This window comes from Mauremys mutica, chromosome 26 (genome assembly GCF_020497125.1).
Source record: "Mauremys mutica isolate MM-2020 ecotype Southern chromosome 26, ASM2049712v1, whole genome shotgun sequence".
NCBI lineage: Eukaryota > Metazoa > Chordata > Testudines > Geoemydidae > Mauremys > Mauremys mutica.
Window position 1 is genome coordinate 12808062 of NC_059097.1, and position 23272 is coordinate 12831333.

At 72.9% G+C, this 23272-nt stretch overlaps 1 protein-coding gene across 2 annotated transcripts; it reads right to left on the minus strand.

Annotated features, from left to right (window-relative positions):
• Window positions 1-287: 287 nt before the first annotated feature.
• PFAS (phosphoribosylformylglycinamidine synthase) lies at window positions 288-21806 on the minus strand. 2 transcript variants are annotated; one of them, XM_044999997.1, is made up of 29 exons: window positions 21763-21806; window positions 20687-20827; window positions 18569-18704; window positions 17920-18025; window positions 17469-17655; window positions 16650-16755; window positions 15891-16031; window positions 14959-15083; window positions 14078-14206; window positions 13582-13713; window positions 13207-13335; window positions 13045-13118; window positions 11912-12068; window positions 11771-11832; window positions 9865-10026; window positions 9397-9516; window positions 7862-7993; window positions 7028-7258; window positions 6430-6610; window positions 6070-6153; window positions 4967-5122; window positions 4446-4565; window positions 3959-4104; window positions 2984-3194; window positions 2706-2797; window positions 2496-2610; window positions 2082-2240; window positions 1827-1979; window positions 288-846 (listed from the first exon to the last, which is right to left on the minus strand). In XM_044999997.1, exons 2-29 carry the CDS (start codon window positions 20817-20819, stop codon window positions 425-427), a joined length of 4101 nt encoding a protein of 1366 aa, XP_044855932.1. In that variant the 5' UTR covers window positions 20820-20827; window positions 21763-21806; the 3' UTR covers window positions 288-424. The 2 variants fall into 2 exon arrangements, with proteins under 2 accessions (XP_044855932.1, XP_044855933.1); XM_044999998.1 differs by lacking the exon at window positions 14078-14206.
• Window positions 21807-23272: the final 1466 nt, after the last annotated feature.

Below are 23272 nucleotides of genomic sequence, written 5' to 3' on the forward strand. Positions count from 1 at the left end.
AGCCCCAAGGATTGAGATCCCCAGTCACTGGCTGGAGCCGCCCTGAATACGGACATGGGACTGTAACCTCTGGACTATTTCTAAAAGGACTTTTGGCAACTACAAGCTCATCCCTGCCGTGTCTGAATTGAATTCAAGTCTGGCTGTAGATTGATCTTTTAACCAGCACTCTCTCGCTTTTCTTTCTTAATAAATCTTAGCTGAGTTACTCAGAACTGGCTGTAGCGGGTGTTTGGGGGGAGATCTAAGTTATAACGGGACCTGGGTGTGCGGCTGATTGGAAGAACCTTTTCTATTGTACGATGAGAGAAGATGTTCAGGAACCGTCGTCGTCTCTGCCGTGTGTGTCTGGCACTGAAGGGAGCTGCGGGTTTGGACTCTAAGGGAGCAGTGAGGTAACACAGAGGCTGTTTCGTGCCGGTTGCTAAATCGAAGTGTTGGAACAATCCCCAGCGTCTCGGGCTGCCCTGCCCCGCTTGGTCTGCGGTCCCCCCGCACTGAGAGCCCTCGGCTGGCTGCCCCGGGCGGCGCCGTCGCAGGGCTGGCGCAGGCACCACTCGCAGGCGTTCTGGAAGAGGCGCAGCCAGGGCGAGACCTCCATGGTTTGGCGCCAGGCGGGCGGCACCCAGGCCCACTGCCAGGGCAGGACGCAGCGCTCGGGGTGCGGCATCATGGCCAGGTGGCGGCCGTCGGGCGAGCAGAGCGCGGCGACGCCCAGCGGGGAGCCGTTGGGGTTCAGGGGGTACTGCTGGGTGGGCTGGCCCTGGTCGTCCGCGTAGCGCAGCGGGGCCAGGTGCCCCGACGTCACGGCAGCCAGCACCTCGGGGGAGCGGAACCGCATGCGACCTGGGGCGGGGAAAGGAGGGGGTGAGCCGGGCAGACCGCGGTACAGGCCCTTCATATTTGTGAAATAGAGTGGGGCGCGGGGGCTGTGTACACGGGGACCCCTCGCCCGGTGCTGAGATGCAGCCAGCTCTGGGGTGGGGCGCGGGGGCTGTGTACACGGGGACCCCTCGCCCAGAGCTGAGATGCGGCCAGCTCTGGGGTGGGGCGCGGGGGCTGTGTATACGGGGACCCCTCGCCCGGCGCTGAGATGCAGCCAGCTCTGGGGTGGGGCGCGGGGGCTGTGTATACGGGGACCCGTCGCCCGGTGCCGAGATGCGGCCAGCTCTGGGGTGGGGCGCGGGGGCTGTGTATACGGGGACCCCTCGCCCGGCGCTGAGATGCGGCCAGCTCTGGGGTGGGGCGCGGGGGCTGTGTACACGGGGACCCCTCGCCCGGTGCTGAGATGCGGCCAGCTCTGGGGTGGGGCGCGGGGGCTGTGTATACGGGGACCCCTCGCCCGGTGCCGAGATGCGGCCAGCTCTGGGGTGGGGCGCGGGGGCTGTGTATACGGGGACCCCTCGCCCGGCGCTGAGATGGGGCCAGCTCTGGGGTGGGGCGCGGGGGCTGTGCATACGGGGACCCGTCGCCCGGTGCCGAGATGCGGCCAGCTCTGGGGTGGGGCGCGGGGGCTGTGTATACGGGGACCCCTCGCCCGGCGCTGAGATGGGGCCAGCTCTGGGGTGGGGCGCGGGGGCTGTGCATACGGGGACCCGTCGCCCGGTGCCGAGATGCGGCCAGCTCTGGGGTGGGACACAGAGGCGGTGTATACGGGGACCCCTCGCCCGGTGCTGAGATGCAGCCAGCTCTGGGGTGGGGCGCGGGGGCTGTGTATACGGGGATCCCTCGCCCAGCGCTGAGATGCGGCCAGCTCTGGGGTGGGGCGCGGGGGGTGTGTATCCAGGGGTGGAGCCAGCCGCCCCCAGCCCTGGCAGAGCCGTTACCTTCTCCATGTGCCACCCAGATGCCCAGGGTGGAGCCGGCCATGCCCCGCAGCATCACCGCCGAGCTCTCCTCGACGGCCACCGCCACGAAACGCGACTCGAACCGGCCCGAGTCGTTGGGGGCCAGCAGCACCCCGGGGCGGGCGGCCCCATCTGCGGCCAGACGGACGGAGAGTGAGCCCTGCCCTGGAAACACCCCCCAGCCGATACCCCCCGACACCCCCCTGCCCTCCCAACCCCCCCAGCCCCACTCACCCGCGGCGTCGCTCCGGGGGCTCTCGCCCCCCACCCAGCCCAGCAGCGCCATCAGCTGGCAGCCGTTGCAGACGCCCAGGCTGAACGTGTCCCGGCGCCGGCGAAACGCCTCCAGCTCGGCCCGGGCCCGGGGGTTGAAGGTCACCGAAGCTGCCCAGCCTGGAGCCAGGGAGGGACACGGGAGGGGGGGGGGTCAGTCACCGGGGGGGGGGGGAGATGGGGCCTGGGGCCTTTCCCTTCTGGGGCCACCGGCTCCCATCCAGCCTCCGAGGGCAGCGACAGGCCGGCTCAGAGCTAGAGGGGGGACACTGGCTCGGGGGGGAGGGGGGGGACACGCCGGCGAGGGGGGGAGGGAGGGGGACACGCCGGCTCGGGGGGGGATGGGGGGGGGACACGCCGGCTCGGGGGTCTCACCTTTGGCAGACCCCAGGACGTCCGCGTAGCTGAAGCCCCCCACGAAGGCCAGGCCCCGGAACGACTCCAGAGTCACCTCCCCCGCGCACAGGTCCTGCATGGTCACGTCCCAGGCCTGGGGGGAGAGGGGAGCGGGGGCTAGTGGTTAGAGCGGCGGGGGTGTGTGGGGGGGGGCAGGACTCCAGGGTTCGGGGGGGGGGGGGGTCTCACCTGGAACCCCGCCATGACGAAAGCTGCCACCATCTCGCGGTCCCCGTTGCTGCCTTCCTCCCGCAGGACGGCCACGCGCGGGCCAGGCTGGGCTGGGGGCAGAGGGGGGGTTAGAGACCGGGGTCGGCTGGGTTCGGTGCCCCCCCGGGGAGAGGCCCCCGCCCCCCACACTGAGACCTGGGGCTGCCCCCTCCCCCCGCCGGGACCTGGGGATGCCCCCTCCCCCCGCCGGGACCCGGGGACGCCCCCTCCCCCCCCCCAGGGGCCCCGGCCCTCACCCATCTGGCGCAGCAGCGGGGGCTTGACCTCGGGGTCGAAGGTCAGGGTGAAGGTGGGGCCCACGCGCCGCGCCAGGCCCCTCTCCTCCTGCTCCACGCAGTGGGGCGACGCCTGCAGCCGCTCCAGCTGGAAACTGGTGGCCTCCCAGAGGGCCCGGAGCTCCCCCACGGGGCGCGCCAGCTCCTCCTGGCCGTTCACCCGCAGCCGCACCTGGGGGGCACGCAGGGGCGTCGGCCGGTGCCCCTCACTCCCGACCCACAGCCCCCCGGGCTCCCCCCGGCTCTGCCGGTGCCCCTCACTCCCGACCCACAGCCCCCCGGGCTCCCCCAGCTCTGCCGGTGCCCCTCACTCCCGACCCGCAGCCCCCCGGGCTCCCCCGGCTCTGCCGGTGCCCCTCACTCCCGACCCGCAGCCCCCCGGGCTCCCCCGGCTCTGCCGGTGCCCCTCACTCCCGACCCGCAGCCCCCCGGGCTCCCCCAGCTCTGCCGGTGCCCCTCACTCCCGACCCGCAGCCCCCCTGGCTCCCCCTGCTCTGCCGGTGCCCCTCACTCCCGACCCGCAGCCCCCCGGGCTCCCCCAGCTCTGCCAGTGCCCCTCACTCCCGACCCGCAGCCCCCCGGGCTCCCCCCCGCTCTGCCGGGGCCCGTGCCTCCCACCCGCAGCCCCCCGGGCTCCCCCAGCTCTGCCAGTGCCCCTCACTCCCGACCCGCAGCCCCCCGGGCTCCCCCAGCTCTGCCGGTGCCCCTCACTCCCGACCCGCAGCCCCCCGGGCTCCCCCCTGCTCTGCCGGTGCCCCTCACTCCCGACCCGCAGCCCCCCGGGCTCCCCCCAGCTCTGCCGGTGCCCCTCACTCCTGACCCGCAGCCCCTTGGGCTCCCCCCAGCTCTGGGGTACCCCTCACTCCCGACCCACAGCCCCCCGGGCTCCCCCAGCTCTGCCGGTGCCCCTCACTCCCGACCCGCAGCCCCACTCACCATGGCCTGGGGGCCCTGGGGGCCCGTGTGCCCGATGGGCAGGCACCGCACTCCGGCCTCCTCGTACCGTCTGCAGACGTCTCCCGCCACCGCGCCGGGCACCTCCAGCACCAGGCCCAGCTCCTCGGCAAACAGCACCTCCAGGGCTGGGGGGCAGGGGGGGGTCAGCTGGGGGGGGGGAGCTGGGGGGGGCTCGTGTGAGGGGGTCGGTGAGGTTGGCCGTGTGGGGGAGGGGTCCCAGCTCTCACCTCTGGGGGGGGCTCAGGGTGGGGGTTCAGGGAGGGGGGTTTCCATTCCCCGCCGGGCTGGGGGGGGGCTCGGGACGGAGGTTCAGGACGGGGGGCTCAGGGCGGGGGGTTCAGGGAGGGGGGTTCAGGGAGGGGGGTTTCCATTCCCTGCTGGGCTGGGGGGCTCGGGACGGGGGTTCAGGGCGAGGCCCCCCAGTTACCCCCAGGCTGGGGGGTTCGGGGCAGGGCCCCCCACTCACCGCTGGCTCCGGGTGCCACCAGCTCGGCCTGCAGGCCGCAGTTCCCGGCGAAGGCCATTTCCAGCAGGCAGGTCACCAGCCCCCCGTCGCTCACGTCGTGCCCCGCACTCAGCACCGACTCTGGGGGGGCAGCACCGGGTGGGACAGGTCCCCCCAGCCCCCCAGCTTCACTGCGCCCCCCTCAGACCTGGGGACCCCCCCAGCCCCCCAACTCCCCCCAGCTTCACTGCGCCCCCTCAGACCTGGGGACCCCCCAGCCCCCCAACCCCCCCCAGCTTCACTGCGCCCCCTCAGACCTGGGGACCCCCCAGCCCCCCATCTCCCCCCACCCCCCCCCAGCTTCACTGCGCCCCCCATAGACCCTGGGGACCCCCCCAGCCCCCCAACTCCCCCCCAGCTTCACTGCACCCCCAGCCCCTCCCCCCAGCCCCAGGGGCACCCCCCCAGCTCCCCCCCACGCCCCGAGAGCAGGGCCCGTGCCCCCAGCAGGGACGGACGGACCCCCCCCCCCACACACCCACCTTGCAGCAGGCGCTGGGTGAGGCGGAAGGCGGCCGCCAGGGCCCCCGGGCTCTCCAGGTCGGGGCAGCGATCGCCCAGCTGGGCGTAGCACTGAGCCAGGGCGCTGCCCCCCAGCCGGTGCCGCTCCGGGCCCAGCCCCACGTACAGCAGGGCCCCTGCAGGGCGAGAGAGACGGGGCAGAGCCGGACGCCGGGGTCCCCGAGCGGGGCAGGTCCCCGCCCCATTCCCCGCCCCCCGGAGCCAGCCAGTCCCCGCCCCGTTCCCTGCCCCCCGGAGCCAGCCAGGCCCTGCCCCATTCCCTGCCCCCCTGAGTCAGCCAGGCCCTGCCCCATTCCCTGCCCCCCTGAGCCAGCCAGGCCCTGCCCCATTCCCCGCCCCCCGGAGCCAGCCAGGCCCTGCCCCATTCCCCGCCCCCCTGAGCCAGCCAGTCCCTGCCCCATTCCCTGCCCCCCTGAGCCAGCCGGTCCCTGCCCCATTCCCTGCCCCCCTGAGCCAGCCAGTCCCTGCCCCATTCCCTGCCCCCCTGAGCCAGCCGGTCCCCGCCCCCTTCCCCGCCCCCCGGAGCCAGCCAGTCCCTGCCCCATTCCCCGCCCCCCTGAGCCAGCCGGTCCCTGCCCCATTCCCTGCCCCCCTGAGCCAGCCAGGCCCTGCCCCATTCCCTGCCCCCCTGAGCCAGCCAGTCCCTGCCCCATTCCCCGCCCCCCCCCGAGCCAGCCGGTCCCCGCCCCATTCCCCGCCCCCCTGAGCCAGCCAGGCCCTGCCCCGTTCCCCGCCCCCCTGAGCCAGCCGGTCCCTGCCCCGTTCCCGCCCCCCTGAGCCAGCCAGGCCCTGCCCCGTTCCCTGCCCCCCGGAGCCAGCCAGGCCCCGCCCCATTCCCTGCCCCCCTGAGCCAGCCAGGCCCCGCCCCATTCCCCGCCCCCCTGAGCCAGCCAGTCCCCGCCCCGGGGCTGGGGGGGAGCCGGCGCCCCCCAGAGGGGACAGGCCCCTGCCCCATTCCCCGCCCCCCTGAGCCAGCCAGGCCCTGCCCTGGGGCCGGGGGGGAGCCGGCGCCCCCCTAGAGGGGACAGGCCCCTGCCCCACTCCCCGCCCCCCTGCCCCTCACCTTTGCCGTCGGGGCACTTGAGGTCGGGCGTGACGGTGGCCGTGATGTCGGGACACACGGCGTAGGCGGAGACGACCAGCGTCCCTGTGGGGAGAAGGGACGGGGGGTCAGTGGGGACGGGAAGGAGGCAGGCTGGGGGGCCAGGCTGGGGGGCTCCGGGGGGACGAATCGGGGGCCGGTTGGGGGGCGGATGGGGGGGCGTGAGGACTGGCTGCAGTGGGGGGTTTGTGGGAGATGAGGCAGCGGGCGGCGTGCCTCAGTTTCCCCACGGACACACACGCTGCGCGCGGAGAGGTCACGCGGCCGCCACGGGCCGAGGGAGGGGGGCCCGGGGAGGGAGGGGGCCCACCCCACACTCACCGGGCGCCATGACGACGTCCGTGCCCACGCGGGCCGCCATGCTGAGCGAGTCCTTGCCCCCGTCCACGGCGACCCCCAGCTGGGCCATGACCTCGCACATGGCCCCACAGGCCTCCACCAGCGCCGCCCCCTCGCCCGCCTGCTTGGCCGCCCACATCCAGTTCCCGCTGCACTTCACGTCCTGGGGGGCGGGGGGGGGGTCAGCCACGGGGTCCGTCCAGCCCCCCAGCCCCCCGCCCGGCCCCACAGCCCCCCCCGCCCTGCCCCACAGCCCCACCTCCATGGCCCCCACCTCCAGTTCCCGCTGCACGTCACATCCTGGGGGGCGGGGGGGGGGTCAGCCACGGGGTCCGTCCAGCCCCCCAGCCCCCCGCCCGGCCCCACAGCCCCCCCCGCCCTGCCCCACAGCCCCAGCTCCATGGCCCCCACCTCCAGTTCCCGCTGCACGTCACGTCCTGGGGGGGCACAGGAGGATTAGCCACGGGGGGGGGGAATGTCAGACCCAGACCAGCCCCTCCCCAAGCAGACACCCCCCAGCACCCCAACCTCCCCCCCCCCAGCAGCCCCCCCCCCCCGCACGGCCCACAGGGCGACTCACCCGCAGGTCGGTGACGCGGGCGAAGACCAGGTTGGTGAGCGCCTCCCCCACGGCCAGCCGGGCCCCCGCGGCCGGGTCCACCAGCCCCTTGAGCGGCTGCTCCCCGAGGGCCGTGGCCGCCCCCACCCTCTCGAAGGGGGACAGGGCCACCACGGCCACGTCGGCCAGGGGGGTGTGCAGGGGCCCCACGCACTGCTGCTGGGCCACCAGCCCCGTCACCGACCGGTCCACCTGCCACAGGGGCCACAGGGACACGGCTCAGGGCGGCAGGACCCCTCCTGGGGGGGGCTGGGGGGCACTACCCCCCCACGGGACGACAGCAGAGACACGGGTCGGGGAGGGGCCGGGTGGGAGGCAGTGGGGACCCTCCCTCGTTGCGCTGTACCGGAGCCTCCCTGTTCTGCATGGACGCTGTGCGTGCCTCAGTTTCCCTGCGCGCCGCACCAGGGGCTAGGTGCCTTTTCGGGGATGCTGTGGCCGCTCCCTGGGAACCCGAGACCCCGGACGGGGGGTGCGACCGGGTGACTCTGGCCGGAGGAGGAGCAACGGGCCGGGCAGCTGGAAGGGGTCAGTCTCGGCTGGCTTGGGGCGCAGGGGGGGGGGGGGGACCACCCCTGGCTCTGGGCTCCCCTCCCCCAAGCAGGACTTGGCTGGAAGCCCCTGATTTGGGTGCTAACGAGGCTCTGCCCTAGGCTGGGATCCTGTCGAGCGATAACCCTGCTGTGTCCCCGCCTGACAGGGTCAGGGGGTGCTGCTGCCGCCCCGGGGGCACGCGGCCCTAACCCCGCCGGCGGGGACAGGGTCAGGCCCTGGGGGGGGGGCGGGGGCAGGTACCTTATTGGTCAGGTAGCGTTTGCTGGCCACGGCCGGCAGCCGCAGGACCCGCTCCAGGGCGTCCCCCACACTCAGCCCGGGCGGCAGGCGCAGGGGGCGCAGGGCGGGGCGCTGGCGGGACAGGACAAATTCCTGGAGAAAAGACGGGACAGTCGTGAGTTAAACCAGCAGGGGGCGCCGTGGGGGGGGCACTGCCCGAGGGGGGAGCTCCAGCCCCGGCCCCTCCCAGCAGGGGGCGCCGTGGGGGGGCAGGCAGGGGGGCACTGCCCGTGGGGGGAGCTCCAGCCCCGGCCTCTCCCAGCAGGGGGCGCCGTGGGGGGCAGGGTGGGGGCACTGCCCGTGGGGGGAGCTCCAGCCCCGGCCCCTCCCAGCAGGGGGCGCCGTGGGGGGCAGGGTGGGGGCACTGCCGTGGGGGGAGCTCCAGCCCCGGCCTCTCCCAGCAGGGGGCGCCGTGGGGGGCAGGTTGGGGGCACTGCCGGGGGGGGAGCTCCAGCCCCGGCCTCTCCCAGCAGGGGGCGCCGTGGGGGGCAGGTTGGGGGCACTGCCGTGGGGGGAGCTCCAGCCCCGGCCCCTCCCAGCAGGGGGCGCCGTGGGGGGCAGGCAGGGGGCACTGCCCGTGGGGGGAGCTCCAGCCCCGGCCCCTCCCAGCAGGGGGCGCCATGGGGGGCAGGGGGGCACTGCCCGTGGGGGGAGCTCCAGCCCCGGCCTCTCCCAGCAGGGGGCGCCGTGGGGGGCAGGGTGGGGGCACTGCCCATGGGGGGAGCTCCAGCCCCGGCCCCTCCCAGCAGGGGGCGCCGTGGGGGGCAGGCAGGGGGCACTGCCCGTGGGGGGAGCTCCAGCCCCGGCCCCTCCCAGCAGGGGGCGCCGTGGGGGGCAGGGGGGCACTGCCCGGGGGGGGAGCTCCAGCCCCGGCCTCTCCCAGCAGGGGGCGCCGTGGGGGGCAGGGTGGGGGCACTGCCCTTGGGGGGAGCTCCAGCCCCGGCCCCTCCCAGCAGGGGGCGCCGTGGGGGGCAGGCAGGGGGCACTGCCCGTGGGGGGAGCTCCAGCCCCGGCCCCTCCCAGCAGGGGGCGCCATGGGGGGCAGGGGGGCACTGCCCGTGGGGGGAGCTCCAGCCCCGGCCTCTCCCAGCAGGGGGCGCCGTGGGGGGCAGGGTGGGGGCACTGCCCATGGGGGGAGCTCCAGCCCCGGCCCCTCCCAGCAGGGGGCGCCGTGGGGGGCAGGCAGGGGGCACTGCCCGTGGGGGGAGCTCCAGCCCCGGCCCCTCCCAGCAGGGGGCGCCATGGGGGGCAGGGGGGCACTGCCCGTGGGGGGAGCTCCAGCCCCGGCCTCTCCCAGCAGGGGGCGCCGTGGGGGGCAGGGTGGGGGCACTGCCCATGGGGGGAGCTCCAGCCCCGGCCCCTCCCAGCAGGGGGCGCCGTGGGGGGCAGGCGGGGGGGCACTGCCCGTGGGGGGAGCTCCAGCCCCGGCCCCTCCCAGCAGGGGGCGCCGTGGGGGGCAGGCGGGGGGGGGGGATCTGTGGGCCCCCCCCCGGTACCTTTCGTGGCATGCGGCCCAGCACCGTCTCCAGCTGCAGGTCGACCGGCGTCCTCTTCCCATTGGGCTTCCCCGGCCCCACGTCCGTCACCGGGGCCTCCAGGTCGTCCACCAGCACAATCTGGGGGGGGCGGGGGTCAGTGACGAGTCACAGCCCCCAGCCTACGCCCCGGAGCGCTGGGGGGCCCTGGCGGTTAGCGCCCCACCCCCAGCCCCGTAGGGACGCTGCTGCCCCACGGCGACGCATCAGAGCCAGCCGCCCCCCAAGTATCCCGAGGGAGCCACGGGTTCTCCAACGGGGGGGGGGGTTCTCCCGTTAGTCCCCCCCACGGAGCCCTGAGGCCCTGTCCCCCCCCATGAGCTCCCCCCCGAACCCCATCAGGCCCGGCCAGAACCGACCCCCCACCAGTGCCAGCCAGCCCCCCCCCGCCCCCAGACCCCCCAACCCCCCCCCCGGCGCCCCCCGTACCCGGCCGTCCCCGGTGACGGTGCCCACGACGTCCACGGGGCAGCGCTCGCGCCGGCCCAGGCGCCCCAGCCGCTCGGCGTCGGCGGGCCGCAGCAGGAGGGCGTTGGACTCCTGGTACTCGGCCCCCCAGATCTCCAGCACGCTCAGCGTGGGGTCCCCCAGCTGCGGGGCACGCGGGGGTCAGGGAGGTTGGGGGGCGGGATCGGGGTCCCAGCCCCCCCAGGAGGGGCCGGGGGGAAACCCGGGGTCCCACACGCCCTGGAGCCGCCGGCTGGGGGCCGGGAGCCCCACACCGGAGCCCTGCTGGGGCCCCACAGCTCCCCAGAACCGAACCCTGGGGACGGGGGGCTACAGCTGGGCTCAGCCTCTGAGAGGGGAGAGTCCTGTCCTGGGAGATTGGGGGGGGGGGGGGGTTGCAGCCCCACCCCTAGCCATGGGGTCACGCCCAGGTACCCTGAAACGGGGACAGACCCACACCCCTGGGAGCAGCTGGCGGGGGGGGGCCGAGAGGCAGGGGGTCCCCTCACACCTGGGAGTCACTGGCATGGGGGGCAGGGGGTCCCCAGACCCCTGGGAGCAGCTGGCAGGGGGGGGCCGAGGGGCAGGGGGTCCCCTCACACCTGGGAGTCACTGGCATGAGGGGCAGGGGGTCCCCACACCCGTGGGAGCAGCTGGCAGGGGGGGAGAGGGGGCAGGGGGTCCCCACACCCCTGGAAGCGGCTGGCTTGGGGGGCAGGGGGTCCCCACACCCGTGGGAGCAGCTGGCATGGGGGAGACGAGGGGTCCCCACACCCGTGGGAGCAGCTGGCAGGGGGGGAGAGAGGGGCAGGGGGTCCCCACACCCCTGGGAGCGGCTGGCTTGGGGGGAGAGGGGGCAGGGGGTCCCCACACCCCTGGGAGCGGCTGGCTTGGGGGAGACGAGGGGTCCCCACACCCCTGGGAGCGGCTGGCTTGGGGGGAGAGGGGGCAGGGGGTCCCCACACACCTGGAAGCGGCTGGCATGGGGGGCAGGGGGTCCCCACACCCGTGGGAGCAGCTGCCATGGGGGGAGAGGGGGCAGGGGGTCCCCACACCCCTGGGAGCGGCTGCCATGGGGAGAGAGGGGGCAGGGGGTCCCCACCCCCGTGGGAGCGGCTGGCTTGGGGGAGACGAGGGGTCCCCACACCCGTGGGAGCAGCTGGCATGGGGGGAGAGGGGGCAGGGGGTCCCCACACACCTGGAAGTGGCTGGCATGGGGGAGACGAGGGGTCCCCACACCCGTGGGAGCGGCTGGCTTGGGGGGAGAGGGGGCAGGGGGTCCCCACACCCGTGGGAGCGGCTGGCATGGGGGGAGAGAGGGGCAGGGGGTCCCCACACCCGTGGGAGCGGCTGGCTTGATGGGAGAGGGGGCAGGGGGTCCCCACACCCGTGGGAGCGGCTGGCTTGAAGGGAGAGGGGGCAGGGGGTCCCCACACCCGTGGGAGCAGCTGGCTTGGGGGAGACGAGGGGTCCCCACACCCGTGGGAGCAGCTGCTATGGGGGGAGAGGGGGTCCCCACACCCGTGGGAGCGGCTGCCATGGGGGGGGAGAGGGGGCAGGGGGTCCCCACACACCTGGAAGCGGCTGGCATGGGGGGCAGGGGGTCCCCACACCCGTGGGAGCAGCTGGCATGGGGGAGACGAGGGGTCCCCACACCCGTGGGAGCAGCTGGCATGGGGGAGACGAGGGGTCCCCACACCCGTGGGAGCGGCTGCCATGGGGGGAGAGGGGGCAGGGGGTCCCCACACACCTGGAAGCGGCTGGCATGGGGGGCAGGGGGTCCCCACCCCCGTGGGAGCGGCTGCCATGGGGGGAGAGGGGGCAGGGGGTCCCCACACCCCTGGGAGTCACTGCCATGGGGGGAGAGGGGGCAGGAGTCCCCACACACCTGGAAGCGGCTGGCGTAGATCACGGCCCCGGCTGGGTCACTCAGCTCCTTCAGCACGTTCCCTGGAGGGCGGGGCAGGAAGAGTCACCCACGGCGGGGGCACCGGCCCCCCCCCACCCCCGGCCCTGCCCCCCCCCTCACCGTTGCCCCCGGCCCCCTGGTCGTGGAGGCTGCAGACGGGGTTGGCCTCCCCGCTCTCCACGCAGCCCCGCAGCACCCGGTTCATCTTCTGCTCCATCTCGGGGTCCCCCCGCTGCACCGCCCCGAAATCCAGCTCGCTGGCGTTGTCCCCCTGCACCTGGGGGGAGACGGGGGGGGTCACCCGACACAAACCTTGTTACACCCCCACCCCCCCAGCCCCCCCAAATCCAGCTCGCTGGCGTTGTCCCCCTGCACCTGGGGGGAGACGGGGGGGGTCACCCGACACAAACTTTCCGTTACACCCCCAGCCCCCCCAAATCCAGCTCGCTGGCGTTGTCCCCCTGCACCTGGGGGGAGACGGGGGGGTCACCCGACACAAACCTTCCGTTACACCCCCACCCCCCCAAATCCTGCTCGCCGGGGCCGTCCCCCTGCACCTGGGGGGAGACGGGGGGTCACCCGACACAAACCTTCCGTTACACCCCCACCCCCCCAGCCCCCCCAAATCCAGCTCGCCGGGGCCGTCCCCCTGCACCTGGGGGGAGACGGGGGGGTCACCCGACACAAACCTTGTTACACCCCCAGCCCCCCCGAAATCCAGCTCGCTGGCATTGTCCCCCTGCACCTGGGGGGAGACGGGGGGGGGTCACCCGACACAAACCTTCCGTTACACCCCCAGCCCCCCCAAATCCAGCTCGCCGGGGCCGTCCCCCTGCTTCTGGGTGGGGCGGGGGTCACCCCAGCAGCCCCCTGCTCTCCGGCCGGGGGGGGGGGCACGGGGGGCCACTGGCCAGGCAGCGCTGGGCACAGAGGACTTTGGGCTTCGTCAGGGAGGTGGGGGGATCCTGGGGGGTCACGGAGGCAGGCCCCACTGCAGACACGGGGGGCGAGGGCTGCGTGGGCCCCACTGTGGGGGGGGGGATGTAGCGGGTGGGGGTAACACAGGGCCGGGGCTGAGGGGGGCAGGCGGGAGGGGAGGGGGCGACTTGGGGGCAGGGCTGAATGGGGGCAGTGAGGGGGTGGGGTGCCCCGGGGAGGGGAGGTAGGGGGCGCAGTACAGGCAGTGGGTGGGGGCTGACCCCCCCCCACAGGAAACCCCCCGTCCCTGCCCCCCAGCTCCCCCCCTCACTCACCTTGATGGAGGAGGCTGAGCTCCCCCCGACTCCGATCCGGTACACGGGGCCCCCCACTTTCACCACCTGCATCCCTGGAGGGAGAGCGAAGAGTCAGACCCCCCCCCAGCCCCACGGGGGGGAGCGGCGGGGGTGGGGGAGGGGGGTTGGGGGGGGGCTCACCGGGCTCGGGGGGCTCCTTGCGCACGTGACTGGCCTCCATGGCGCCGATCCCCCCGCTGAACATGATGGGCTTGATCCACTCGCGGCGCCGCCCGTCGGGGAGCCGCTGGCCGAAGGAACGGGCGAACCCTGCCCGAGACGGGGGGGGGGGGGGTTAGAGCAGAGACGCCCCCCTCCGCCCCTCCCCACGGGGCCCCCCGGCCCTCGACATGGCCCCCACCCCGCTCCACCCCAGAGCCGGGCGCATCCCCGCCCCCCGAGACAGACCGGACCCCGCAGCCGACAGGGGGGCGCACACCCTGTGAAGACGCGGCTCAGCCCCCGCCCGCCGGGGTGGGCCCCCCGCCCCCAAACCGGCCCCCCCCCAACACTCACCGGCCAGGACCGGTTCCCCGAATTTATTGCCGTAGTCGGAGGCGCCGTCGCTGGCCCGGAGCGCCACCTGCAGGGGGTGGGCGTAGTTCTGGGGGTACGGCAAGGCCGGGTCCTCCCAGGGCAGAGGGTAGCCTGGGGGCAGGGAGAGATGGTCAGGGGGTGCCGGGGGGCCCCACCCCACGGCGGCCGGCCTGGGACCGGGGCCGGAGCGGGAGCCCAGCAGGCAGCGCCCCACGGGGCCGGCAGGTGGGGAGGAGAAACCCAGCCTGTCCCCACCCCCCCGCAGCTCCGGTCGCAGCCCTCGGGGGGCAGGGTAAGGGGGGGGGGGGCCGAGCCAGCTCCAGGAGCCGTTTCCTCCGGACACCCACCGGGCAGGAGAAGTCGGGGTGTAAAGACGAGGTCAAGGGGGGTCCCCGGGGGGGCGTGGAGGGTCCCAGGCCCACGGGGGAGTGTCCCGGGGGCTGCGGCTGGGGGGCAGGGGCCCCCCCGCTCTCACCAGGGATGTGCAGGTTCCCGAAGCCGTACCCGGCCGTGCCGGCGATGACGTGGGCCCCGCGCCCCGTGCACTGCACGTCCCGGATCCGCCCGCCCGTCCCCGTCGCGGCGCCGCTGAAGGGGGCCACCCCTGGGGGGGCAGCCGGGGGTGAGTGCGAGCGGACGCCCCTCCCGGGTGCCCCCAAAACACCCCCCCCAGCCCCCTGCCCCACAGACATCCCCTCACCCTCCCCCGCCCCGGCTTTCCCCCAGGGTCCCCCCAGCCACCCCCCCAGCCCCCTGCCCCACGGACATCCCCTCACCCTCCCCGGCTTTCCCCCAGGGTCCCCCCAGCCCCCTGCCCCACGGACATCCCCTCACCCTCCCCCCCGCCCCGGATTTCCCCCAGGGTCTCCCCGGCCACCCCCCCAGACACCTGCCCCACGGACATCCCGTCCCCCTCCCCGGCTTTCCCCCAGGGTCCCCCCAGCCCCCTGCCCCACGGACATCCCCTCACCCTCCCCGGCTTTCCCCCAGGGTCCCCCCAGCCCCCTGCCCCATGGACATCCCCTCACCCTCCCCCGCCCCGGCTTTCCCCCAGGGTCCCCCCAGCCACCCCCCCAGCCCCCTGCCCCACGGACATCCCCTCACCCTCACCCCCGCCCCGGATTTCCCCCAGGGTCTCCCCTGCCACCCCCCCGCCCCACGGACATCCCCTCACCCTCCCCCCCACCCCGGCTTTCCCCCAGGGTCCCCCCGGCCACCCCCCTGCCCCACGGACATCCCCTCACCCTCCGCCCCGCCCCGGCTTTCCCCCAGGGTCCCCCCGGCCACCCCCCCAGCCCACCCCCCCCGGCCGCACCCCCACGGCCACACAGCTCGTCCCCGGCCCCCCGCACTGACCCGTGGGGAAGTTGTGGGTCTCGGCAGTGAAGATGACGTGCCGGGTCGACCGTCTCTTCTCGAAGGGGCTGGGGCGGGAGGGGTCGCAGGGCCACAGGGCCCACACGGCCCTGCCCTGGATGGCACTGGGGGGCAGAGAACCGGCCACGGCCATCAGCCACCGAACCCCCACAGCCATACCCTGCCCCATGGGGATCCCAGCCCCCGAGCCCCACCCCATCCCTGCCCCATGGGCGTGGGGGGGGAGCATCCCAGCCCCCGAGCCCCCCAGCCATCCCTGCCCCATGGGGATCCCAGCCACAGAGGCCCCCCAGCCATCCCTGCCCCATGGGGGCGGGGGGAGAGCACCCCAGCCACCGAGCCCCACCCCATCCCTGCCCCATGGGCGTGGGGGGGAGCCCCCCAGCCCCCCAGCCATCCTTGCCCCATGGGGATCCCAGCCACAGAGCCCCACCCCATCCCTGCCCCATGGGGATCCCAGCCACAGAGCCCCCCCAGCCATCCCTGCCCCATGGGGATCCCAGCCACAGAGCCCCCCCAGCCATCCCTGCCCCATGGGGGCGGGGGGAGAGCATCCCAGCCCCCGAGCCCCACCCCATCCCTGCCCCATGGGCGTGGGGGGGGAGCATCCCAGCCCCCGAGCCCCCCAGCCATCCCTGCCCCACGGGGATCCCAGCCACAGAGCCCCCCCAGCCATCCCTGCCCCATGGGGATCCCAGCCACAGAGCCCCCCCAGCCATCCCTGCCCCATGGGGGTGGGGGGAGAGCATCCCAGCCACGGAGCCCCCCAGCCATCCCTGCCCCATGGGGATCCCAGCCACCGAGCCCCCCCCCCCATCCCTAGCCCAGAGGAAGAGAGAGTTTGAATCCAGCCCCGGCCGCCAGCTCGAGCCCCGCTCCCAGCCCCACGGGTGGGGGTCCCAGGCAGGCACCTGCTGTTGTCCGAGAACTTGATGACGTTGTTGGGGTTGCTGCTCTCCTGGGTGCGCATGATGGACGCGAACAGCGACTCCGCCACCTCCTTCCCGTCCACCAGGAGGCGCCCTTTGAAGAACCAGTGTCGGCTGTGCTCGCTGGGGGGCAGGGAGGGGGGGTGAGACATGCACACGGGGGGGGGGGCTTTCCCTCCGGGGGGCGCCGGCTCCCCCCCGGCCCCGGGGCGGGGACGGGCTGGCTCAGGGGGGCAGGGAATGGGGCAGGGGCCGGTCCCCTCTGGGGGGCGCCGGCTCCCCCCCGGCCGCAGGGCGGGGACTGGCTGGCTCAGGGGGGCCGGGAATGGGGCGGGGACCTGCCCCGCTCGGGGGCGCCGGCTCCCCCCGGCCCCGGGGCAGGGACTGGCTGGCTCGGGGGGGCGGGGAATGGGGCAGGGGCCGGTCCCCTCTAGGGGGTGCCGGGTCCCCTCCGGGGGGCACCGGCTCCCCCCGGCCCCAGGGCGGGGACTGGCTGGCTCAGGGGGGGCGGGGAATAGGGCAGGGGCCTGTCCCCTCCGGGGGGCACCGGCTCCCCCCGGCCCCAGGGCGGGGACTGGCTGGCTCAGGGGGGTGGGAGTGGGGCAGGGGCCTGTCCCCTCTGGGGGGCGCCGGCTCCCCCCCGGCCCCGGGGCGGGGACTGGCTGGCTCAGGGGGGCGGGGAGCGGGGCGGGGGCCTGCCCCACTAGGGGGGGCCGGCTCCCCCCGGCCCCGGGCCGGTACCTGTTGGACTGGGCCAGGTCGAAACACTCCACGCTGGTCGGGTTGCGCCCGAAGCCCCTGAAGAGCTCGGTGTAGAAATCCAGGTCCCAGGCGTCGAAGGCCAGGCCTGCGGGGGGGGCACAGACCTTTGACCCCCAGCACTCGCCGTGGTGGGCAGAACCCCCCCCCACAGGACATCGGGGGGGGGGGCCGAACCCGGGCTGCCGGGGACATTGGGTCAGCCACAGCCCCCCTCCCAACCCCGGGGCGCCCGTCTCCCCCCCACACACACACGTCCCCACCCCCCCGCCATACCCAGCCCCCCTCCCAACCCCGGGGCGCCCGTCTCCCCCCCACACACACACGTCCCCACTCCCCCGCCATACCCAGCCCCCCTCCCAAACCCCGGGGCGCCCGTCTCCCCCCCCACACGTCCCCACCCCCCCGCCATACCCAGCCCCCCGCAACCCCAGGGCACCCGTCCCCCCCCACACATCCCCACCCCCCCGCCATACCCAGCCCCCCCCCATCCCCAGGGCACCCGTACCCCCCCACACGTCCCCACCCCCCCGCCATACCCAGCCCCCCTCCCAACCCCGGGGCGCCCGTCTCCCCCCACACACACGTCCCCACCCCCCCCCACCATACCCAGCCCCCCTCCCAACCCCGAGGCGCCCGTCTCCCCCCCCCACACACCCCCACCCCCCCGCCATACCCAGCCCCCCCCCAAACCCCGGGCCTCAGACCCCAGCCTGACTCCCATGATACCCCCCCCCAGTAGCCCTGGTGCTCAGCCCCCAGACCCCTGCCCCGTCCGCAGGCCCTGCCCCCCCCCCGTACCCAGCTCCTGGCTGGCTCTCTCCAGCGCGGGGCGGCCCCCCCCCAGCACGTCCACGTGCCAGGTGGGGGCCGGGCGGGCGGCCACGGCGAAGCTGCGGATCGGCTCCCGGTAGCGCTGCTCCGTCATCCGGTCGCTGAGCGCCGCCTCCAGGGCGGCCTCCTGGGCGGGCGTGGGGCGCTGGGCGCACTGCCGGGGGGGGGGGGGGTCAGAGCGGGGCGCTGTCTCCCCCCCCCCGCCCACCCCTCCACAGCCGCCCACCCCTCCCCGCTGGGGACAGGCGGGGGGGGCTGGGGACACGGACTCCCCACCCCGGGGGCAGAAAGGGGAGACAGACAGACCGAGCCCCCCCCCCCACCTGGAGATCTGGGCATCGGGGAGGGGGGCAGCCAGCAGCCCAGGATCTCCCTCCCCCCCCCGCCCATCCCCCCGGGGTCCCCGGCGCCCCCTCACCTGCAGCAGGTAGCGGTGGGAGCGCTCGACCCGCCCCACGCCGGCCAGCCCCGCGGCCCGGCACACCGACACCACGTTGGTGCTGAACGCCGTGGAGACGCTCAGCCTGCGCCAGGGGAGAGGGGTCAGTGCTGGGCCCCACGGCTGCCCCCCCGCCCCACGGCGCCCTCTCCTAGGCCTGGCACCCTGCCCCACAGCGCCGCCCTGGGGCAGCCCTGTCTGCTGGGGAGAGCGCCCCCTGCTGAGCCCCCACCCCCTGCCCCACAGCGCCCCCTAGTGCCAGCCCTGTCTGCCGGGGGAGAGCGCCCCCCATGAGCCCCTGTCCCGCCCCACTCCCTGCCCCCCAGTGCCGCCCTGGGGCAACCCTGTCTGCCGGGGGAAAGCGCCCCCTGCTGAGCCCCCCGCCCCGCTCCCTGCCCCACAGCGCCCCCTAGCACCGCCCTGGGGCAGCCCTGTCTGCCGGGGAGAGCGCCCCCTATGAGCCCCCACCCCGCTCCCTGCCCCACAGCGCCCCCTAGCGCCGCCCTGGGGCAGCCCTGTCTGCCGGGGAGAGCGCCCCCTATGAGCCCCCCACCCTGCTCCCTGCCCCACAGCGCCCCCTTTTCACCCCCCCCGGGCACGACGCCCCCCGCTGAGCCCCGGGACGCACCGCGGCCCGATCTCCATCAGCAGGTCGGTGGGCGCCGGGCGCAGGAAGGACTCGGTGGCCACGTCTCCGGATTCCAAGGGGCAGCCGAAGAGCCAGTGCAGCAGCTCGGTCTCCCGGGGGCTGGGGGGCAACGCGCCTGCAGGGGGGGGGGGAATGGGGCTGTGTTACCCAGCAGGCAATGGGGCTGAGGGGGGGGAAATCCTTCCGGCGGCTGGTTTCATTTCAGTGGGTGCCCCCCGGTTCTCGGGTTCCGGGGACGGGTTAATAACACGGCTCCGGGCGCCACCCCCCGGGTTCACAACCCTCTATCGTCTCCCTCCGTGGCCGGCTCGTCTCCAATCCCCAGCTTCTCAATCCCTCCTCGCCCCGTAGCCGTCCTCGCCGGCGAGGCCCTTCTCGGGGCCTTTGCCAAGCCTCTGTTTTTTATCTCTCTGTAAGACGGGGCGACCAGAACTGCAGGTGGCATTCGAGGTGTGGCCGTGCCGCGGATTCACAGCGGCCACATGATATTTTCTGTCCTATTCTCTAGCCCTTCCCTAGCGGTTCCCAACGTGCTGCTCACTCTGACGGCCGCTGCACGCTGAGCGGGTGTTTTCAGAGACCTCGCCACAGTGACGCCAAGATCTCTCTCGAGTGGGAACAGCTAATTTAGACCCCGTCACTGTGTGTGCAGAGCTGGGATTGCGTTTTCCGGTGTGCGTTACTCTGCGTTTATCAACACTGACATTCACCTGCCAGTTGGATGCTCCGTCACCCAGCTTCGGCCTCGCTGGAGCCCTGGGCGTGACTAACAGTGCGACCCGAAGGCGGGGAACCAGCGTAGGCCGGGCCGTGGCAAAACCCCACCACACTAGGTACTGGCTAGCCGGGAGCACACGCCTGACCCGGGCGGAGGTGCAAGAACGCCCGGCGTTCTCCAGTAGCGACGCACAGACATTGGGGAGAGACGGTGCGGGAACGCAGCAGCCCCCTCCTACGACGAGGCGGGGCGGACAGGAGACCGGTTTGTTCAGAGCAGCAGGTACAAGGAGCAGGCTGGTAACCGGCAACGTCCGGAGTGTAGCTCGGTTGTACCAAAGTCACAGGAACGGCACCGGCGTCCAGCGGAGCTGGTACCATTGTCGCCGGCTTACGTGTGTCACCACAGAGCCAGGGCACTAGGACGGGGCTTCAGCGACCTCTGCCGCTGAAGCCTGTGAAACGTGTGTGTGGTGGGGGGGGGGGGATACAGGGTTACCTCCCCCCCTTCCCCCCGATTGCTGGATCATAGGATGTGTTTGGGCTCCGCTCCCCAGTCTGAAAACCGCCCGTTTATTCCTACCCTGTGTCTCCTCTCCCCAGCCATCAAGCCAGGAGCGGATCCCGTGACGTACCCCGTGACCGCCGGCTTTGCTAAGAGCCTTTGGTGCGGGACCCTGCGGAAAGCTTTTGGGAAGTCCAGACGCAGACTCCCTCCGGCCATCTGCCTTGTGCCTTTTGCTCGTTTCTCTTCACATGTGTTTAGCCTCCCTGATTGTACCCGTCCACGTGACGTGCCAGAGTTTATTCCCCTTTCGATTGCCCTGCGCAGGATCTGCCTTTGCGGGTTTCGACGGACGCCTTCGGGCCTCTAACCACTTCTTTTACGGTGTGGCTTAGCCACGCTGGCACGTTTTTGATCCTCTTACTATGATTTTTAATTTGGGGGCCGTACATTTAATTTGAGCCGCTATTATGGTGGCTCTGAAATTGCCAGGCAGCTTTGCAGGCGTGTCACGTGTGGGACGGCACCATCCCATTTCCTTGTCGCCAGCAGCCAGGCCGGACAGGGAGGCGGCCCCCGGCTCTGGGCGTCCCGAAACCCGAGTGCCAGCAGCTGGGAAGGGGCGACAGGGGCTGGGTCACTGGGTGATTCCCGGCTCGGTTCATTCCCTCCGGGGCACCTGGCGCTGGCCGCTGTCGGCAGACAGGACGCTGGGCCGGACGGACCTTCGCTGTGACCCAGTCTGGCCGCTGGTCAGACTCGCCCCACCCTTCGGGGGTGCCAGGACTAGCTGCTCCGAGAAAGCTTCGCTGTTCGCCCCCCCCCGGCCATGTGCCCCCCCCAGCCCCGCCCTAGGCAGCCCCCCCCCCCGGTACCTGTCCAGCTGACGTTGTAGCACAGCTCCCGCTGCAGGGCGCGGACGCCCCCCAGCACGGCCTGGGCCGAGCGCAGCAGGGAGTCGGGGACGCTCTCCGCCCCGGGGCGCTGGTAGTAGTGCAGCACCGCCATGGCCTGGCCTGCGGGGGGGGGGGGGGGAGAACGGGGTCAGCCCAGAGCCACACAGCCCCCCCATACACCACCCACAGCACCCTACACAGCCACAGTGCCTCCCACTGCACCCCTATGCAGCCACACAGCACCCCCCATATACCACCAACAGTGCCCCCCACAGCACCCCCCCCACTAACCACAGCGCCTCCATACACCCCCCACCATGTCCCTACACCCCCCAGAACAGCCCCGGATCCCACAGCATCCCTCAGACCACCCTGCATACCTCCATGCACCCCCCATACACCACCCACAGCGCCTCCACACTGCACCCACCCCTCCATGCAACCCCCCCAGTCACACAGCGCCCCCCATAAACCCCCCCAACGCATCCCTACACACACCCCCGGATCCAACAGCGCCCCCCATGCCTCCCCCTGCAGCCACACAGCGCCCCCCCACAGCACCCCTATGCAGCCACACAGCCCCCCATATACCCGCCACAACACCCCCCCAGCCACACAGCGCCCCCAGATCCAACAGCATCCCCCATACCACCCCCATACCTCCAATACAACCCCCCACGTGCCCCCATGCACCGCTCTGCAGCCACACTGCACCCCCCACGCGCCCCCCCAGCCACACAGCGCCCCGCATGCAACCCCCCACGTGCCCGCCATGCGCCCCCCCGCCACACAGCACCCCCACTGCACCCGCACAGCGCCCCGCATGCAACCCCCCACGTGCCCCCAATACTACCCCCCACGTGCCCGCCATGCGCCCCCCCAGCCACACAGCGCCCCCCAGTGCACCCGCACAGCGCCCCCATGCAACCCCCCACGTGCCCGCCATGCACCGCTCTGCAGCCACACTGCACCCCCCACGCGCCACAGCGCCCCTATGCAGCCCCGCCCCCCCCCGGCCAGACCCCGCCACGCGCCCGCGGCACGAGCCCACCGACCGGCCCGAGAGAACTTTGGCGCGCTGGCGAACCCGTCCCGGGGGCGGAGCTCACGCGCATGCCCTGTGGCGGGTTCGTCGGAGCATGCGCAGTCACCGCGGCTGAAGCCACTTCCGGTCTCCCTGCCCTCACAGCCTGGGGCTGCTATGAACAGGGGGCTAAAGGGGGGTGGGGGCTGAGGGGGGGGCAGGGCCCCTAGAGGATTCAGGGGGCCGGGGGCAAAGCAATTCTGGGGGCCCCGTCCTTAAAAAAAAGTTGCAATCCTGTAGAATGGGGGGGGGGGGCTGTGGGGCCTGGGGAAAATTGCCCCACGTGCCCCCCATGCACCCCCACTGTGCCCCCCATGCACCCCCCACTGTGCCCCCCACTGCACCCCCATGCACCCCCCACTGTGCCCCCCACTGCGCCCCCATGCACCCCCCACTGTGCCCCCCACTGCACCCCCATGCACCCCCCACGTGCCCCCCATGCACCTCCCACTGCGCCCCCATGCACCCCCACTGTGCCCCCCATGCACCCCCCACTGTGCCCCCACTGCGCCCCCATGCACCCCCCATGCACCTCCCACTGCGCCCCCATGTGCCCCCTATGCACCCCCCACGTGCCCCCCATGCACCCCCCCATGCACCCCCCACAGCCACAGCCCTGGGGGTGGGGTGAGCAGACAGCAAAGGTGAAAAATCAGCCCTGGGGGTGGGGGGGGTCATAGGAGCCTGTCTAAGAAAATGACCCCAAGATCGGACCTGTCCCTATAAAACGGGGAGCTCTGGTCTCCCCAGGGGCCAGGCATCCACCCGCGTTCGGTCAGGCAGGGCAAGGGAACCGAAACCGGCGACGGGAAAAGGTTCACACGTTTCCCTGCCCAGCCAGGGCAAAGCACCTTTTCCTCAAGCCGGTTAAGCCGCCTGCCAAGAGCCGCCGAGGCTGGGGAATGGAACAGAACTGAAATCGGGAAATGCAGTATAGTCTAGCTTGCACGGCTTGCGTCATTGGCAAATACAACTGCATTTGTAATTCTGGGGGTTTTTTTCAATGAACACCGGGTGGAATTGTGCAAAGTGATATCGGATTGCTTCCTCTCGACGCACCAAAGCATTGGGATGTTGTGGTACAGTGTTTTCCATTGTGATACTTCGGGATTGTTTCCACAAACTGTCGTACTACACAACAGGTGTCAAAGACAGCTGCCTAGCAGGGATACAATTTCCTGTGTTGTGGGTTTTCGGTCTGTTTAATGCACACACCGGAAAACGGAACTTCAGTGCGAGTCTTGACATTCTGAGGACTGCAGTTTAAAAAAGAAAATGCCAGTGTGAAAAATGTGTTATGTTGGTGATGTAAATGTAAAGAATATTGTCTGTAGTGTTTTAATCAGGGAATTACCAATATGATTTTTTTCTTGTGCATTAGTGAGACATTTATCGGCATGCAATGTTCTGAACAATCAGTATAAAAGTGTTTAAATTATGCTATTGACAATAACCTACGTATCTGTATTTACACTTACAGA